This window comes from Megalobrama amblycephala, linkage group LG10 (assembly GCF_018812025.1).
Source record: "Megalobrama amblycephala isolate DHTTF-2021 linkage group LG10, ASM1881202v1, whole genome shotgun sequence".
NCBI lineage: Eukaryota > Metazoa > Chordata > Actinopteri > Cypriniformes > Xenocyprididae > Megalobrama > Megalobrama amblycephala.
Genome location: NC_063053.1, coordinates 4,478,721 through 4,499,875, shown reverse-complemented (window position 1 = coordinate 4,499,875; position 21,155 = coordinate 4,478,721). Strand labels below are relative to the sequence as shown.

The window sequence follows — 21,155 nt, the reverse complement described above, 5'->3', positions numbered from 1 at the left end:
TTAAACAGCTCTCCTGTTATTATATTAACAGAAAATGTAAAAATGCCATCCTGCAATTAACAGTGCAATAAAGTGCATGATGCACAATGATGATGGTGATGTCACACTGAACCCTGATAGATAGATAGATAGATAGATAGAAGACAGACAGGTAGATAGATAGATAGATAGATAGATAGATAGACAGACAGACAGACAGACAGACAGACAGACAGGTAGATGATAGATAGACAGATATAGACAGACAGACGGACAGGTAGATAGATAGATAGATAGATAGATAGATAGATAGATAGATAGATAGATAGATAGATAGATAGATATAGACAGACAGACAGACAGACAGACAGATAGATAGATAGATAGATAGATAGATAGATAGATAGATAGATAGACAGACAGACAGACAGACAGGTAGATGATAGATAGACAGATATAGACAGACAGACAGACAGACAGGTAGATAGATAGATAGATAGATAGATAGATAGATAGATAGATAGATAGATAGATATAGACAGACAGACAGACAGATAGATAGATAGATAGATAGATAGATAGATATAGACAGACAGACAGACAGGTAGATGATAGATAGATAGATAGATAGATAGATAGATAGATAGATAGATAGATAGATAGATAGATAGATAGATATAGACAGACAGACAGACAGATAGATAGATAGATAGATAGATAGATAGATAGATAGATAGATAGATAGATAGATAGATAGATAGACAGACAGGTAGTTGATAGATAGATAGATAGATAGATAGACAGACAGACAGACAGACAGACAGGTAGTTGATAGATAGATAGATAGATAGATAGATAGATAGATAGACAGACAGACAGACAGACAGACAGACAGACAGACAGGTAGATAGATAGATAGATAGATAGATAGATAGATAGATAGATAGATAGATAGATAGATAGATAGACAGACAGACAGACAGACAGGTAGTTGATAGATAGATAGATAGATAGATAGACAGACAGACAGACAGACAGACAGACAGACAGACAGGTAGATAGATAGATAGATAGATAGATAGATAGATAGATAGATAGATAGATAGACAGACAGACAGACAGACAGACAGACAGGTAGTTGATAGATAGATAGATAGATAGATAGATAGATAGATAGATAGATAGATAGATAGATAGATAGATAGATAGACAGACAGACAGACAGACAGACAGACAGGTAGTTGATAGATAGATAGATAGATAGATAGACAGACAGACAGACAGACAGACAGGTAGATGATAGATAGATAGATAGATAGATAGATAGATAGATAGATAGACAGACAGACAGACAGACAGGTAGTTGATAGATAGATAGATAGATAGATAGACAGACAGACAGACAGACAGACAGACAGACAGACAGACAGGTAGATAGATAGATAGATAGATAGATAGATAGATAGATAGATAGATAGATAGATAGACAGACAGACAGACAGACAGACAGACAGGTAGTTGATAGATAGATAGATAGATAGATAGATAGATAGATAGATAGATAGACAGACAGACAGACAGACAGACAGACAGGTAGTTGATAGATAGATAGATAGATAGATAGATAGATAGACAGACAGACAGACAGACAGACAGGTAGATGATAGATAGATAGATAGATAGATAGATAGATAGATAGATAGATAGATAGATAGATAGACAGACAGACAGACAGACAGACAGACAGACAGACAGGTAGATAGATAGATAGATAGATAGATAGATAGATAGATAGATAGACAGACAGACAGACAGACAGACAGACAGGTAGTTGATAGATAGATAGATAGATAGATAGATAGATAGATAGATAGATAGATAGATAGACAGACAGACAGGTAGTTGATAGATAGATAGATAGATAGATAGATAGATAGATAGATAGATAGATAGATAGACAGACAGACAGACAGACAGACAGACAGACAGGTAGATGATAGATAGATAGATAGATAGATAGATAGATAGATAGACAGACAGACAGACAGACAGACAGACAGACAGGTAGATAGATAGATAGATAGATAGATAGATAGATAGACAGACAGACAGACAGACAGACAGACAGGTAGTTGATAGATAGATAGATAGATAGATAGATAGATAGATAGATAGATAGATAGACAGACAGACAGACAGACAGACAGACAGGTAGATAGATAGATAGATAGATAGATAGATAGATAGATAGATAGATAGATAGATAGATAGATAGTTGATAGATAGATAGATAGATAGATAGACAGACAGACAGACAGACAGATAGATAGATAGATAGATAGATAGATAGATAGATAGATAGATAGATAGATAGATAGATAGATTTGATGAACAGAAAGTTTGAAGAACATACTTTTTTTTACAAAAAAAGTCATAGTGACCCCAAACTAACTTTTGAACTATTTTTATATATGCAATCAGCAACCCAATGGAACGCCGCGGCTCTTAAAAGGGCACTACTGTGTTGCCCTTTGAAAAACGCACTGACCTCACGTCACTAAGCCAATGTGTAACGCATAACTCGTTGCCCCTTTAAGAGACGCGTTTTCCATTGGCTCAGTGACGTCAGGGCAGCGCAGGACTCACTCCAGCAGCGGTGTGTTCTCCCTCAACAAACGCGAGCAATGCGCGCACGGGAGAACCGAACGACAGCGAAACACGCTCCACAGACCGGCGCTCGCCGCGGATTAAACGGGGAAAGTCTTCAAATCATGGCCAAGACGGCGAAGAAGTAAAGCCTGACGCGTTTGAGTACGGACCGCGCTCTGATTTTGCGTACTAGACGCGCACGAGTATGCACGAGCCCAGCTGATCGAGACTCGAACCCGCAGCGTTTAACCCGACGAACCACTACTCGACTCCATAACACTGCTCGTTCCAGAAACAGCTCAAATTAGCTCATTAGTTCGGATCGCGAGCTAATTAATGATGGCGGGGAAGCTGACAGCGCAGGGCGCGGGAATATTGCTGGTTACTGCCAACGTTGGATCACTGTTTGAAGATGTAAGTCGCTGTTTGGTTACTAATAACTCAATGAACAGATGTTTTCTCCACAGCAGTACACTTAATACTGACCCTGCTGGAGTAAACTGTGGTAATCAATGATGATAGTTTATGAATTAACCAGAATGGGATTCGAAACAACAACCTTTCGGTTTCAGCGTCTAATGCTGTATTGATCAGTGTTATTGATTGATGGGTTGATTGACAGCAGTTGACACAGGACGTATGTCATGTTCAAACATTTTCAACATGTCTAACATACCTGTCAACTTAACTGTCTTGAGTTTTCACTTACTCAAAGGAAGATATTTTGAAGAATAACAAACAAACAATTCTGGGACACCACTGACTTCCATAGTGTGGAAAAAATACAATGGAAATCAATGGTGCCCCACAACTGTTTGGTTACCGACATTCTTCAAATTAACTTCTTTTGTGTTCAGAAGAAGAAATGCATTCATACAGGTTTGGAACAACTTAAGTATGAGTCGATGACAATTTTCATTTTTGAGTGTACTATCCCTTTAAATGCTAGAGATTGCAGAATGTTTTTGAGCTGAATGACTCCTTATGCACTAACATGTGTGAAATATCACACTGGAGCAATCGGATAACAAGCAGTGATCCATCAAGCGTAACTGTGACCATCACCATCAGTTATATTTAAGTGTTTACTACTAACTGCTGTCCTTCTGAACTATGAGAAGACTAGAAGACCTCACTCCTGACTCTGTGGTTTAATAGAAATCTCACCTGTTATTGCGCTCTATGAAAATGATTATGTAAACTTGTGGTAGATAAGGGTGAATTGAGGTTTAGGCAAATGAGTTCCTCCTCTGAATAAACAATAGTAAAGTTATAGAGCCATTTAGAAAGAGTTTAATGCTCTTAAATAAACGTGTCAGTACTTGACATTCAGGTCTGGAGGATTCTGCTGTAGTTTACTCTGGATCTGGATCAGGTTATGTGAGAAGTTTAGTTCAGATCTGTTTATTTGTTCGTGAAGAGCTCTTAACTGTTTTCTTATGTATGTGAAGAGGAACTCTCCCGTACTATCTATCTTTAGAGTTATAAATAGTTGGCCTGTCATGACCGCTGAACTGCTGTCTTATGAATATCACTGTTTATCCATTACTTGTTTTACATGCGAGCGTGGCCAAAACCAGCACGCTGCTTATAGAGTCCTGCATGAGCAATTGCACCTAAATATTTAACATGTTCAGACGTCTCGTCTCGTCCCTGAATGGGCCTTTTGTGCAGCACAAGCCGCAAATGCAAGGATTTTCCAAATTGCATGAATGAAGTAAATGAGGCCTTTGTCAGCAATCACAAGATGAGGTGTTTAGGGCTGGACGGCTTCCACTGTTTTTGTCAAGTGCTGTTGAATTCGTCCAGCGTAGTCATTTTTCCTCAGGTGCTCTGCCCTGGTTTGTTGTTGAAGTGCTTCTGGGAAGATGCGAGACCGGATGCTGTAATGGAGCTTTAGGATGGGATGCTCTTCTTCAGGACATACGAGTGCCTTACCTTTATGGAAATCAGCTGGCCTGGCTGCCATCCAGGTGAACCGACTTCACAGGTGCGAAATTACGCCCATAAAATGTGGTTTTGATATCTGATGGGCAAACAGGATAGTGTGAGCTCACACTGACATCAGAGCCTCGTATGCTGAAAGTCTCTCAAAAACATGCCACGTTTCTTTCACCCCACAATCACAAGAAACTTATAGAAATAATGATGGCATGAAGAAAAGGCTGTTTTAGGACCATTAACAGTATTATTGTAGTATTGTTAAAGTAGTATTGTGTACTACTGAGTCTTTGTACTGAAATCTAGTAAAAATGACTATATTCCAATAAAAATACTGTAATACATGGATTTGTTTTTATTTTGGCTAACAATAAATTAACTAATAAGTAATTATAATATACTTTATATTATTTAAATAATTATATATTTAAAATAATATATTGTAATTTAATTATATTTATTATTTTATTATTATTATTATTATAGTAATATATAAAATGGAATTATACTGAAAATTAAAATGGTCAATGTGAAATATCTTAATGTTTTTTTTTTTTTTAAGGGAACCTATAATGCCCCTTTCACAAGATGTAATATAAGTCTCTGGTGTCTGTGAAGTTTCAGCTCAAAATACCCCACAGATCATTTATTATAGCTTGTCAAATTTGCCCTTATTTGGGTGTGAACAAAAACATGCCGTTTTTGTGTGTGTCCCTTTAAATGCAAATGAGCTGCTTTCCAAAAGAGGGCGGAGCTTTAATAGCTCGCGCTTCGGTTGCTCAACAACAACAAAGCTGGAGAATCTCACGCAGCCAAAATGAGGATTGTCAATTAGGGATGTGCAACAGCGATCGAGGACTCGAGTACTCGACCGTGACCGCAACGATCGATCATGTAAACGATGATCGAAATGTTTTTTTTCCCCCTCCTGATTGGTTATAGCAGCACTTTGGGTGGCGCCCTGAGCTCTGATTGTTTAGCTTTCCACAGCATGCGTCAAAAGACGTGAGAAGAGAGAGAATGGCCTCAAAGTCACGTAGTGATGTCTGGCTTCACTTTGACAAGATAGATGAAAATAAGCTCATATTTGCATTTGCAAACCTTTTGCAGATGAAAGTTGTAATGGCTACATCTGATTAATCTAATAAAGGATGCGTTGGGTCGGGATATCAACATTTATTAACATGCTTGCGCTGCATATCAGTTTTTAGTTTCATGCTCAACAATGCCTGATATTGACTTTCTGAGTTATTTGAGACGGTCATATTGCTTTTAGATGTTTCTTTTAAAAAAATAAAAATAAAAATAATGATGTTATAATAATGCAGCAGTGCTTTTTTCATCATATTTGTTCAATGGCATAATTTGTATAATTCGTATGGCTTTGAAATGCGCAGGCGATTTATGGAATCACTTAACCATGTAGATGAAAATAAAGCACAGATCTGTCATAAACATGGCTTTATAATGAGAACTTAGAAATCTATAGTACATTCTGTCCTTTCAGTGCGCTGTCATGAAAGCGCATCACGGCGCAAGCTCTCTCTCACTCTCACTCTTTCTCTCTCACTCTTTCTCTCTCACTCTTTCTCTCTTGCTATAGCGAGTAATGAGTAAGTTCACTGGCATTTGCATCCTTTTGTGCCGATACAAGTTGTAATGTCACGTCTATAATATGTATCTAAATTATCTGATTAATATGATAGGATGTGTCATAGAACAGGCTGCAGTTTTATTGGCATAAAGTCACTCTTCACCTCAGGCAGCAATTCCTTTTAGATGCTTCCTTATTAATAACATTGCTGCATCATAATCAATCTAACAGTGTTCTTTCTAATCACGTTTTCATGTCATATTTTTATTTTTAACATTAATTTTCCTAACAGTCTTCAGATATTTTCATTATTTCCATGATGACCATGCACACGTGTCATGGCCCTCATGTCGTTCCACACCCGTAAGACCTTCATTAATCTTCGGAACACAAATTAAGATATTTCAGTTGAAATCCGATGACTCAGTGAGGCCTTCATAGGGAGCAATGGCATTTCCTCTCTCAAGATCCATAAGGGTACTAAAAACATATTTAAATCAGTTCATGTGAGTACAGTGGCTCAATATTAATATTATAAAGCGACGAGAATATTTTTGGAGCGCCAAAAAAAACAAAATAACGACTTATTTAGTGATGGCCGATTTCAAAACACTGCTTCAGGAAGATTTGGAGCATAAATGAATTAGTGTGTCAGATCTGCTGTTCGGAGCGCCATAGTTACATGATTTCAGCAGTTGGCAGTTTGACACGCGATCTGAATTATGATTCGACACACTGATTCATTTGTGCTCCGATGCTTCATGAAGCAGTGTTTTGAAATCGGCCATCACTAAATAAGTCGTTGTTTTGTTTTTTTTGGTGCTCCAAAAATATTCTCGTCGCTTTATAATATTAATATTGAACCACTGTACTCACATGAACTGATTTAAATATGTTTTTAGTACATTATTGGATCTTGAGAGAGGAAGTGTCATTGCTCCCTATGGAGGCCTCACGGAGCCATCGGATTTCAACAAAAATATCTTCATTTGTGTTCCGAAGATGAAAGAAGGTCTTACGGGTGTGGAACGGCATGAGGGTGAGTAATAAATGACAGAATTTTCATTTTTGGGTGAACTAACCCTTTAAGTGTTTATGCTCAAACAGCAACATTACATACTAACTAAAGTTTAAAAAGTGAAATCATAATCATTCACCCCTTTAATGGATATACAATAAAAAGATTGTGTGTAGAATCAATTTTCATTCAAAAATTGCTTAAATTTTACAAACAACTGCAAAGAAATGGCAAGTAAGACGTCGAATTAACGTGGAATTTTGAAGTACAGTAACTGAAATTAAAAATATATTTTTGTTTTATTTACAACTTCGAAAAATCATTGTTTTACAGTGTAATATTACATTTCATTGTCTTTAAATGAAATGATAATTTCTTATAATTTCTGATTTTGGAGTGAGATATGACCCAACATGTTCTTGACAGTTTAGTCTTATCTAGTGTTGTTAACAGTTGAGAATGACTCGCTGCTTGATTTGTGCCCAGCTGCTGGATAATAATACAGCACAGATAAAGTGTGCTGATATCAGTGGGAAATGTTATCAGATGTGCAATGAAAAGAGACTAACCCTAACATAATTTAATGACAACCTTTTGATTAGTAGTCCGATCAGAGAACTCTGGTTATTGTGTAATGAAGTCTTGCTGTTTGCTCGGCATTTGAGCTAGATAACTCCTCTGATAGCAGAGATCTGTGGCGGCTCTTCATTCCCTCTTTACCGTCTCTCTCAGATTCTCTCGATAGCTTATTAGTTCTGTCTGCTTGTGTTTCGCTTCGCTTTCAGACATGCATCATAGTTACTGCACCTCAAAACTAGATCATGACTCCTGCCATAAATAACTCATTTAGAGTTCCTCTATGTTCTGTGACATTTGCATGCTCTATTTGTCTCTATATTCTCCACATTCACAGGCCAGGGTTCACCGGACGTTTGTTTTTGCACATGCATGTGTAGCGGTTCATGAGCGTATGAATCCAGCACCAGCCAGCTGTCGTTCGGCCCGTGATGAGTGTGAAATGAGTGTTTTTATCAATGGAGGCAGAGAGCTTCAGTACGTCACGAAACTCAGTGCTGCTGAAGAAGCTGTTTTCATGAGTTTTGCGCTTCGTCACTTAGAAACAGAAAATTAGATTTTGAAAAGCAGGAGCTGAATTAAGAATAAACGTCCTCTCATCTCAGAGCACATCTGATTATTGATAATGGATTTTACATTATCGTGAGGCGCATCGCAAACGAGCACGAGCCATTAACTGAAGTGGCTTTGGGAATTACAGTCGCGGCCGATGTTCCTCTAAGCTGTGTGTGGGTTGTGTTGAGAGAAAGAGAAAGATTTCTGGAAACCGCTAATAGAATGGTCTGTTATTATGTTTCTGTCTTGTTTTTGTGATCTCAAGTTATCTTGACAAAACAATTTTACTATATATATTTACTGGCACACGTCAAGCTTTTCCTGTGATCTTGTCTTCCCTTCAAGGACAAAAGGTTGTGAACCGGGTTCAGACTATATGATATCAGCCGATTTTGGCATGATCTGTTTGATGTAGGATGTTATCACGATTCATAAACGACAATGGCCGTCGGGATGCAAGAATCAGTCGTTTTATTTCGTATAGTGTGTCATAGTGTACGAAAACCACAGAAAGACTTGCATGTTCAATGTTTTCGGTTCTCCATGACGGTTCTGTCACATTTGTGACATTGACCAATAGGAGCACAGAAGCTCTTCTGTACAAAGCTTTCAAACATGGTGAAATGAAAGAAGATGGTATTAGTGCTGCTAGGTGGAATTATGCAATGGAGGAATGTAGAGTTATCAAAAGTACTGACTTCGGTACCAATCGGTACTGAAATTTAAAAAATTTGATGCTTTGAGCACTGTTGAGCGGATTCGTAAATACCTCTGATTGACCATTTTGTTCACATCGGATATGTCTATGATTGGCCACAATGATCAACGCACGGGAGTGTTTGAATTTGAAAGTGCGCGCGTTTGAAAGTCTATCGGGAACCAGTCCGCTGATAGGACGCCTGCTTTCAAACGCTCCTGTGTGTATCTGAGTAAACACTCGGTGAAGAGCATCATTGATGTCTATTTATTGGCTTAGTGCGATTATGAAATTGCAAAGGCTACGATTTTTTTTTTTTTTATGCACAGCTTGTCAGTGAAGTATGGCTCCAAATGCTAATCCATCTGAAAGCACTGAGAGTTTGAATCGCTTTTGAAAGCGCTTATTAACATCTTGTCCAACAAAAGACAACATTTATTAACATGTTTTTACTCCAAACTCACTTTATAAAGACAGTTTAGCATCCTTCTGTGAGATGATGTGGCTTCTTAAAGGATTAGTCCACTTTCAAATAAAATTTTCCTGATAATTTACTCACCCTCATGTCATCCAAGATGTTCATGTCTTTCTTTTGTCAGTCGAAAAGAAATTAAGGTTTTTGATGAAAACATTCCAGGATTATTCTCCTTATAGTGGACTTCAATGGGCACCAAACGGTTGAAGGTCAAAATTACAGTTTCAGTGCAGCTTCAAAGGACTTTAAATGATACCAGACGAGGAATAAGGGTCTTATCTAGCGAAATAATTGGTCATTTTCGAAAAAAATACAACTATATATGCTTTATAAACACAAATGATCACCTTGCACGTGTTTCTGCTTTCCGTATTCTTCAAAAAGCTTACACTGTATGTCCTGCGCCTTCCCTGTTCAACTTACGGAACGAACGCGGCGCCAGTTTCATTTTTTCCCGTAAGTATTTTTTTAAGAAAATGACTGATCGTTTCTCTAGATAAGACCCTTATTCCTCGTCTGGTATCGGTATCGGCAGTCGTGTGTTTATTAGTTTATTAATCAAAGCGTTTCAATATTCTGTTTATTCAGCTACAGCGATAATATGATGCCCATAGGGATTTCCTGGAATGACGTGTGCTATCTACTTAGGCAGCAGGGCATATTTGGAGTTTCTGTGCGAGAGCTCCCTCTGGCTTCCAGATGGAGAAGCATTTACTACTGATCACAGAGCCGTACAGCTCTGACAAGCTACACATGAAATAATCGCAGCCTTTGCCAAATCGTGTACAATTTAATTGCGTTTTAATTGCAATTAATTCTGTAGCCTTCGGTACAACCTTTGTTTGCTTCCAGATGTCAGCCTCTAGTTCCGCCCTCTCAATTACATCATGCATGTCATTAAAGATGGCAAGCGATGATTGTTTGGGAAGCAATGTGTAGTCTGATAGGGGTGGGGGAAAATTTGATTCTTAGATGCATCGCAATGCGGACTCGGACGATTCTGAATCCATTCACAAATCGATTTTCTAAATGTTAATTGATAACGTAATGTTGACGGAAAGCAAAAGGGGAAACTATGAAGCGTGGAAGTGGAGCAAGTGGAACAGAGCGAGTGTTTTAACTCATTTCTATGGAAGTTGAGTTTCCATAGGAGTTAACTGAAAATGCTTGCTTTGCACCAGTGGATACACACACCGTAAGAGACCCATGATAGGTGAGCGAGAAATCTGACTGGTTCTCTGCATTAAAAGCTAGCGTATGAAGTGGATGGGGGAAAAGGACCTGGGCTGTGTTTCTCAAAAGCATTGTGAGACTAAGTTGATTGTAGAGACCTTTGATGGCAGTTGTTCAACGATCAACTTAGGCTTAAGATGCTTTTTGGGGAACGCAACCTTTGACAACCCACACTATATGCAAGTTGTGTTATTGCTATATGATTAATATTGTTATATTGCTTATTGCACATAACAGGAGGATGTTAGTTTGAAGTCTATTATTTTATGTTAGTGATTCAGCATATGCTGAAGTCTGGATTAATTTACTACATGTATGCTGCTAAAGGCACACATTTCTTTTCCTGTTGGTTCTTTGCAGTGCTGGGACATATGCTGGCAAATGTAACCTTCCAGTTGACTTGCCAAATCACTTCCATTTGTTTTATTAATAAAAGATAATGAAAGTAATTCATTATGGATCATTACAAATACTTTGCTTTAAAAGTACCAAGTAGTCACACAGTGAGAAAAAATAAAATTTGTATAGAAAAAAAATGCATCGATAATCGTTTTATCATTGCATTGCAGCCCTCTGAATCGTAATCAAATCGAATTGTGAGGTGCCTATAGATTCCCACCCCTGTTTCTTCATGACGTGACTAGAATTTAGGAGTCAAAATCACATACTCTATATCGTAACAGACAAAATCCATCCATCCCTTCGGAATATGTTTTGCTAATAATGCAGCGGTGCTGATGAATTACTAGAAGAGAAATATGGGTGTGCCTCTTTCTCTTTCTCTTTTTTTTGGTCAATTATAAAGAAATTCACAGGAACTGAGGAGTTGTTTCAGCTGATGCTGTGCTGTGCATAGTTGATACTGAATAGGTTGTTTATATTTCCAGCCATATGATTTATTAAAAGCCAAAACATTTTAGAATAATATCAAGGAGTCGGAATGAACTATCTTTAGATGTTCTGATCTGCTCGACAACATCATTATCATGGGAATTATGCCAGCTATAGTCGGTTGTTTATTTTATTAGGACTATGTGTAATGCAGGGTAAGGGCAGTAGTAAAAGGGTTTGATGTTGACTGTGTTTCTGGCCCGTAGTGAAACGCCCATAGCTTTGGCTGTAGTTTTCATTAAACACTGTTGTTGCTTTTTGATGTGTGAAAACCAAACAGAAATGCTGTAATTCAATATGCAGGAACCTGTAAAACATGCATTTCTCCTCTTAGCTGCTGTTTGTGGTGTGCTGTGCGCACATGCATGCAGAGACAGAGAATCTCACGAAAGCTGTATTTTTCACCCCATACCAATACAAGAATAAGAAATGATATTTTTAATAATGAAAATTAAAATAAAAAAAAAGTTTTTTTATTTATTTTTTAGGATCATTAATATTTTTTTTTGCATTGTGGGATTATATTCATGACATTTAAGCACATCTTTTGTCAAATTCTCATTACTGTAATGTGAAAAAAAAAAACCTCAATTGATTTATAAAAATAAAATATGGAATTGATATAATAAAGCAAGATATACACTACTGTTCAAAAGATTGTGTTTTTGAAAGAAGTCTTCGTAACACTTTACATTAAGGTTTCCTTTGTTAAAGGTGCCGTAGAACCTCTTTTTAAAAGATGTTATATAAGTCTAAGGTGTCCCCTGAATGTGTCTGTGAAGTTTCAGCTCAAAATACCCCATAGATTTTTTTTTTTATTCATTTTTTTTAACTGCCTATTTTGGGACATCATTAAATATGCGCCGATTCAGGCTGCGGCCCCTTTAAATCTTGTGCTCCCGCCCCCGGAGCTCGCGCTTGCCTTGAACAGCATAAACAAAGTTCACACAGCTAATAAAATCCTCAAATGGATCTTTACAAGATGTTCGTCATGCAGCATGTTTAATCGCTTAAGTATAGTATTTATTTGGATGTTTACATTTGATTCTGATTGAGTTTGATAGTGCTCTGTGGTTAAAGCTAACATTACACACTGTTGGAGAGATTTATAAAGAATGAAGTTGTGTTTATGAATTATACAGACTGCAAGTGTGTAATAATGAAAATAACGAAAATCTCTGTGAATATAGTAAAAATATGGTAACTTTAACTACATTTAACAGTACATTAGCAACATGCTAACGAAACATTTAGAAAACAATTTACAAATATCACTAAAATTATCATGTTATCATGGGTCATGTCAGTTATTATCGCTCCATCTGCCATTTTTTTTTGGCATATGCAAATATTGGGGGCGTACATATTAATGATCCCGACTGTTACATAACAGTCTGTGTTATGTTGAGATTCGCCTGTTCTTCGGAGGTCTTTTAAACAAATGAGATTTATATAAGAAGGAGGAAACAATGGAGTTTGAGACTCACTGTATGTCATTTCCATGTACTGAACTCTTGTTATTCAACTATGCCAAGATAAATTCAATTTTTAATTCTAGGGCACCTTTAACAGTAGTTAACTACATTAGTATAACAATGAACAATACTTCTACAACATTTATTAATCTTAGTTAAAGGTGCCCTTGATTCAAAAATTGAATTTACCTCGGCATAGTTAAATAACAAAAGTTCAGTACATGGAAAAGACATACAGTGAGTCTCAAACTCCATTGTTTCCTCCTTCTTTTATAAATCTCATTTGTTTAAAAGACTTCCGGAAAACACTCGGATTTCAACATAACACAGACTGTTACGTAACAGTCGGGGGCTCCACCCCAATATTTGCATAATGCCAGTGTTCAAATGCATTACACAAGGACAGCCAGTAACGTCTGGATCTGCACAGATGAATCATCAGACTAGGTAAGCAAGAACAACAGCGAAAAATGACAGATGGAGCAATAATAACTGACATGATCCATGATATCATGATATTTTTAGTTATATTTGTAAATTGACTTTCTAAATGTTTCGTTAGCATTTTGCTAATGTAGGCTACTGTTGGTTAAAGTTACACCGTTTATTACTGTATTCACGGAGACAAGAGCGTCGCTATTTTCATTTTTAAACACTTGCAGTCTGTATAATTCATAAACACAACTTCATTCTTTATAAATCTCTCCAACAGTGTAGCATTAGCCGTTAGCCACGGAACACAGCCTCAAACTCACTCAAAATAAAACGTTGACATCCAAATATATACTTTACTCACATAATTTGAAGCATGCATACAGCATGCATGACGAACATCTTGTAAAGATCCATTTGAGGGTTATATTAGTTGTGTGAACTTTGTAAATGCGCTGTAATATAGTCAACAACTCATGTGGCAGGGAACACGCTCGCTCTTAAAGGGGCGGCGTCAGTGAAAATCAGTGCATTGTTAATGATGCCCAAAAATAGGCAGTTAAAAAAATTAATAAAAAAAAACTATGGGGTATTTTGAGCTGAAACTTCACAGACACATTCAGGAGACACCTTAGACTTATATTACATCTTTTAAAAACATGTTCAAGGGGACCTTTAATGTTAATCTCAACATTTACTACTACATTTTAAGATAATGGGCCCTATTTTAACGATCTAAACGCAAAGTGTAAAGCGCACGGCGCAGGTGCACTCAGGGCGTGTCCAAATCCACTTTTGCTATTTTAACGGACGGACGGAAAAACGGTCCGTGCGCCGGGACGCATTTTTGAAATGGGTTGTCCCTATTCTCTTAATGAGTAATGGGCGTAACGTTCAATAAACCAATCAGAGTGTCATCTCCCATTCCCTTTAAGAGTGAGATGCGCTCGCGTCATGGCGGATTGCTATTTACATGGCGGAATTTGTTAAGTGGCCAGTCAATCTTTCAGTCGTCTGCGTTGGATGCAGGCTTTCAAATAGCTCCGCGCGATGAGTCAGTTAATATATATGTGTGTGTATTGACACGGTTGTTCAATTAATTAGCCAATTTCGTTTATCATTATAAGTAGTAATAGGCTGAATTTAAAATGGGTAGCCTAATTCTAATACACGCAATGACTATTCATCATTACATTTTTATATTTATGTAGCCTACACAATAATATTCTTTTACACTGTAATCCTTTTGTTTTTAATATTTGGCATGTTTGTGTGATGGGCATCCCTGTGTGTAATAAGCAAAGTCAACGCGCACTGTGGACGCGCCCAGAGGCGCAATTTCTACCAACGCGCTCTAACAAAAAAAATATTGCGCCATTGACTTTAGACTTTAGACCAGGTTTGAGTTGGTCTATGGCGCAGTCTATTTTCAGCTCCTTAAAATAGCAATGCGCCGGCAATGCGCCTGAACACACCTCTTTTTTAGACCAGCACGCCCATGGGCGCACTAACTGGCGCAAATGCATTTACTAATTTAAGGACGTGGCGCTGAACGGGAAAACGCGAACGGCGCCGGACGCAAACTAGCAAACACACTTGCGCTGCGCCTTGCGTCGCATTGCGCCGGGTGTATTATAGCGCCCCAAATGTTGTGTCTGTTAACATTAGTTAAAGCACTGCAAACTAATTGCATTAACAAAGGTTAATAAATGCTGTAAATATGTACTGTATTGTTCATTGTTAGTTCAGGTTTGTTAATGCATTTAATAATGATAACAAATGAGACCTTATTGTAAACTGTTAAAGTCTCTTCTGCTCACCAAGGCTGTGTTTATTTGATAAAAAAACTGTGAAAATAGTGAAATATTATTACAATTTAAAATAGCTGTTTTCTATGTGAATATATAGTAAAGTATAATTTATTCCTGTGATCAAAGCTGAATTTTCAGCATCATTACTCCAGTCTTCAGTGTCACATGATCCTTCAGAAATCATTCTAATATGCTGATTTGCTGCTCAAGAAACATTTCTGATTATTATCAATGTGTAATGGCTCGTGCTCTTCATCACGCACAACTGATCTGAATTCAGCAGCCTGACGTCATTCTTACAGTAACCTGCAGAAGTTCATTACAAACATCTGGCCTGTCATGTAATGTTTGGTAAATTTAGGCTGATAATAAATGAGGTATGTGTTTCCTCCATGTAGAGGCACGTCTGTGGAAACGCCCTGCTGAACTCCAGAAATGTCCCGCCCCTTACCATAACCACCAGTTTCAACACACTACTAACTAACTCAACCAGGCCCCGCCCCTTTATTCTGCATATGCCTATGGTGGGAATTATTTAAATGAGGAATATTGTGACGTGTTTGTTCCTGGAAGAAAATTCGTTTCAGGGAGTTCAGAAACAGTGACACTGATATAGAGAATAACTCCTGCTGGAGGGACTTTGGAAACCTTTTTCATGCTCAAACAGCAACATTACACACTAAAGACAGATGAAGATGGAAAACAGCAGAATAGGTGCTCTTTAACAATAACAAACCTTCTTTCTAGTTTAAGAGCTGTATTAGTGCGTTCAGCTCACAGAAGCAGAGCTACATGCGGGTTTGGACTTGCCTTTCCTCAGGAATGTAAGCATGTGGCTTAAAAGAAATAAAAGCGAGAAGAAATCATGTGCTTGCCTTAAGAGAATTATGTAATAATATTCAGGACATAAATGTTGCTGAAAACATGATTTAGTGAATCGGATGGATTGGTGTTGCCCTTCACTAGTTGATCTAGTGGTGCATCTTGTACACTAGGTTACTAGATCACCACTGACCAATCACAACACACCAACACAACCAGCTGCTCTATGTGCAAATGTCAGGTTTTGTGTATTTCAGTAAATAAACTTTAGTATGATGCTGTATTAGTGCCACATACAAAAGATTACAAGAATAAAGTCATTGCAATGCAATATTAGAGTCGGAATATTATCTTGTAATATAAATCTCATATTTCTACGACTTTCTCATAATTCTGATTTTATTCTTGTAATTTGTTTTCTCAAAAAATTATGACTTTATTCTTATTATCTTGCTTTTTTTTTTTTTTTTTTTTTTTTTTTTTTTTTTACTTTTCTCCTAATTTTGACTTTTCTCAAAATATTATGACTTTAATCTAATATTGCAGACTTTGTTCTCATAATCTGACATTTTTTTACTTTATTCTTGCAATTTTAAAAATGTTAAATTCTAAATTTACGATTTTTGGTGTCCTAGATTTTTTTTTTTTTTTTTTACTCAATTTTTACTTTTCTCAAAACATTTTGACTTTAATATCATATTGCTGCAATTGTATTCGTTTTTTCAGATTCTTTTCTTTATTCTTGTAATTTTTACTTTTTTCTTAAAATATTATGACTTTAATCTCAAATTACTATGACTTTATTCTTGTTATTTTTGTCTTTTCTCAAAAAAATTATGACTTTATTCTCTTTATCTTAGATTTTTGACTTTATTCTTATAATTTTGACTTCTAAAAAATTCTAAATCTAAAATTGTGACTATTTTTGGTATCTTTATCAGTTTTTTTTCTTCTCAATTTTTACTTTTTCTTAAAACATTTTGACTTTAATTTCACATTGCTACAATTTTATTCATGTTTTCTCAGATTCTTTACTTTATTCTCGTAATTTTGACTTCTCACATTTTTGTCTTTATTCTTGTAATTTTGACTTTTCTAAAAAGAAATTGTCTATTTTTATATTAGATTTTCTTTACTTTTCTCATTATTTTTTACTTTTTTCAAATTGTGCCAAAATGAGATTATATTCTTGTTATCTCAGATTTTTACTTCTCCTAATTTTGGCTTTTCTCAAAATTTTATGACTTTAATCTCATATTACTATTTTATTCTCATTATCTTAGATTTTTGAATTTATTCTTGTAATTTTTACTTTTTTCTCAAAATCTTATGACTTTATCCTCATTATCTTAGATTTTTGACTTTATTCCCATTATTTTGGCTTTACTCTAAAAATAACAACTTTATTCTCATTCTTAGATTTTTGACTTTATTCATGTAATTAAATTTTTCTCAAAATATTACGACTTAATTCTCATAATCTTGATGTATTTTGAGTTGTTTTTTAGTTTCCAGGATGCTTCAGTTGAATAAAGCTGTGTATCTGTTCGATGCATTAAAGTTCAGACCAGTCTTTCCTGCCTGTTTTTTGACTTCCTGGATGTGAGAGAGACTCAGATTGTCCCAGCAGCACCTGTGATCTGCATGGTGGGAGGTAAGAAGTGATAATTCCCACCACTCCATCCATACGGGAGTGGACGTGATCCTGCGTGTGTGTGTGTGTGATCTGGCTTTCTTCACCCATGGGAAGTCTGTGGAATCATGACAAAAATCTCTTGGAGCGCCATCAGTATTCCAGGCAGGTGCCCATGTATGGTGAATGAGCGGGCCGTGTGCTGTGATCCATTACCCAGTGTGCCTGTGTGGCGATTAGACACAATCATTGTGGAGTCTCGATTCTCTCTCGATGTCTGATGTGTAGGAGGAAGCTCCAGACTGAAATAGATCAGCGTTTCACACCTAGAAACGGGAACGAGGAATACTTTTATCCTGATTTACTCAGTGAGTTAAACAGCACTCTACCCAGAATGCCTCTCGGCGTGAGTAGAGGTCATGTGACGTGCCTGTGGCAGAATGTGAGAACTGGAGGTGAAGCTCCGCTTGGCTTTTGCTGATGTAGTGAGTTGTGTAGAGTTTAGCCTGTAATTCTACACACACCTGTAGCCTGTTGATTCCTGAACTGTTTTAGTAAATGTATTTTGTTAATTTGATGATGTTTTCATCAAATACAAGAACTAAATGACATCCAGAATGTTGAAGGTAAATTTAAGTATTTTTGTTCTATTTTATTGAAATTCGTCTCTGCTGACCACTTGTGATCGGATAACTGAAAACACTTAATGCATATTGCATATTCATATATATATATATATATATATAATATATCTATCTATCTATCTATCTCACTGCATAGCTATTTTTGTCTCTTTCTCTCTCTCCCTCTCTGTAACACACACATGTATATGGGGCATGTAGAATAACTAGGTCTGGATGTATGAAACAGGGACAAGCCCCACTTCCCTAAGTCTGCTCTGTTTCTGACTAAAGCTTGTGGGCGTCACAGTGCCAGCGAGATCCCTCTCCGCTCAGACGCCCACCTGCCAGTCCAGTCGTGCTTTCACCTCTCTCTCTCTCACACACACACACTCACACACTCTCTCTCTCTCTCACACACACATACACACACACACACACACACACACACACACACACACACACACACACACACACACACACACACACACACACACACTCTGCGCTTTCTCTGATGTGATGCCCTCACCATCTGCTCACACTGGAGACGGTGACTCCTCCACTCATCTCTCTTCTTGAGCAGAGAGTTTGAACACTGAGCAGAAGTTTCTAGCAGACGGACGTCTGGAGCGACGGAGCTGCTGTGGGCCTCATTACACGTATGCATGAGTCCATAAGAAAGTTGCCCGGCTAATATATCCACCAAAATGATTTGTTTTAGGACCATTAAATTATTTTGCGTTGTGGCATTATTTACATGACACTTTTTTTCTCTCTAATTCTTATTACTGTAGTGCAATTAATAATAATAATAATGATAATAATAATAATTACTGTAATGGCAAAATAATGATGATAATAATAATACAATAATAATATTTATTATTTTTTTCTCTAATTCTTATTAATGTTATGCAAAAATAACACATTTTCAAATCATTTATTTGTATTATTTGTATTATTATTATTTTTATTATAAGTATTATTAATAGCGTTTTAACGCGTTGAAAATTTGTAACAATTAACGCAGCATCCGTCATCGTTTGGCTAGTGTTACTTATATTAAATTATATTATATTCTAAATATTATATTATATTATATTATATTATATTATATTATATTATATTATATTATATTATATTATATTATATTATATTATAAATTATATATTATATATTATTATAAATTATGTATTATATTAGATAAAATATTTATAAAGTATGCATATTTATTGTTTATTGCTAGAAAATGACGGTGACACATCTATTTTTAGATAAATAAAATAAAATTAAAATGTAAAATAAAACGGCTCATATAATATTTAGTTTTAATAATATTTATTATTTTTTCTCTAATTCTTATTGATGTTATGCAAAAATAAAACATTTTCAAATAATTTATTATTATTAATAAAAGTATTATTAATAGCATTTTAACGCATTGACAATTTTAACAATTAACGCAGCATCCGTCATCGTTTGGCTAGTGTTACTTTTATTATATTTTATTTTATTATATTATATTATATTATATTATATTATATTATATTATATTATATTATATTATATTATATTATATTATATTATATTATATTATATTATATAAAATATTTATAAAGTATATTTAATTTGCATATTTATTGTTTATTGCTAGAAAATTATGGTAACACATCTATTTTTAGATAAATAAAATAAAATAAAAACATAAAATGTAAAATAAAACGGCTCATATAATATTTAGTTTGGCCTTCTGAGTTTCACTTTTCAGGCTGTATTTTGTTCTCTCTTTGACGGTAGTTTTGTGTTGTTCTGCCAGTGATCTCTTCGGGGATCTTTTCCCATCATCCCTTATGTGCTCCTGATTGGAAGGAGTCACGTGTGTGTGTGTGTGTGTGTGTGTGTGTGTGTGTTTCTCTTCTTCTTTCCTCCTAGTCAGTATTTGCTGTGAGTTTGTGTTCCTTCATCTCATTCATTGTGCTCAGAATGGCATTCTGTAGCGTATCGTGATGGATCGCTTGGTCACAGTGATGCAGTTTGGAGATTTCATGAACGAGGACTAACTGATTAACTGTTCTTAATGAAGAAATGCCCGTCAGTCTGGATGTGCAGGATGGATGAGGATTGGTCTGATCAGGTGTTTAAACACACTGCTGTAGTCACTACAACGTGTCACATGACAGCAGGGTCACAAGGAAACATGATACTGATGATAATGTTGGGGGAGTTAAGTAATCAGATTACTTTTTTTCAAGTAACAAGTAATGCATCACTTTACAATTTACAACAAAATATGTGAGTTTGATCTGAAGTACTGATTATTTCAAATAAATTATGCAAGTTACTTTGTTTTCTTATGTGTAAACTTTGTTGAGAGGAATCGTGAGTAAATACAGAGGTGTTGTGTGCGCTGTGTGAACATGATGGTTATTGTAGTTCTAGACTAAATGTGAGCATGCATTTACTCATGTCACTTGCATGAAAACAGATTCAGTATGAATAAAAACAGTTGTTTAATTATTGCAGGTTTGCATAATATTCTATGTTAAATACACTTTGTTTTTAATCTCAATTTATTAACCAATATCTTTGCTGCTGACTTTCGATGCTCCAATTCAACCATACTAAGCAAAAATGACATTGGATAAACATCACATTTGTGTTTAGTTTTGTTTGTTTTTATTGCTTCAGTAAGAGTGTTGAACTTTCTCCTCATGCCTCCTATTCTTCTTCAATTCGTGAAGAATTGGTGACAAA

At 36.0% G+C, this 21,155-nt stretch overlaps 1 protein-coding gene across 2 annotated transcripts in view; it reads left to right on the top strand.

Annotated features, from left to right (window-relative positions):
• The first annotated feature begins 2,585 nt into the window (after nucleotides 1–2,585).
• LOC125276508 (inositol polyphosphate-5-phosphatase A) overlaps nucleotides 2,586–21,155 on the top strand; it is a 182,039-nt gene continuing 163,469 nt past the window's right edge. Inside the window, exons 1-2 of one of the 2 annotated variants that reach the window (XM_048204033.1) lie at nucleotides 2,586–3,042; nucleotides 4,457–4,618. In XM_048204033.1, the coding sequence (XP_048059990.1) occupies nucleotides 4,535–4,618 (84 nt within the window). In that variant the 5' untranslated portion in view covers nucleotides 2,586–3,042; nucleotides 4,457–4,534. The remainder of the gene's footprint in view (nucleotides 3,043–4,456; nucleotides 4,619–21,155) is intronic. The other variant, XM_048204034.1, reaches the window with a different exon arrangement.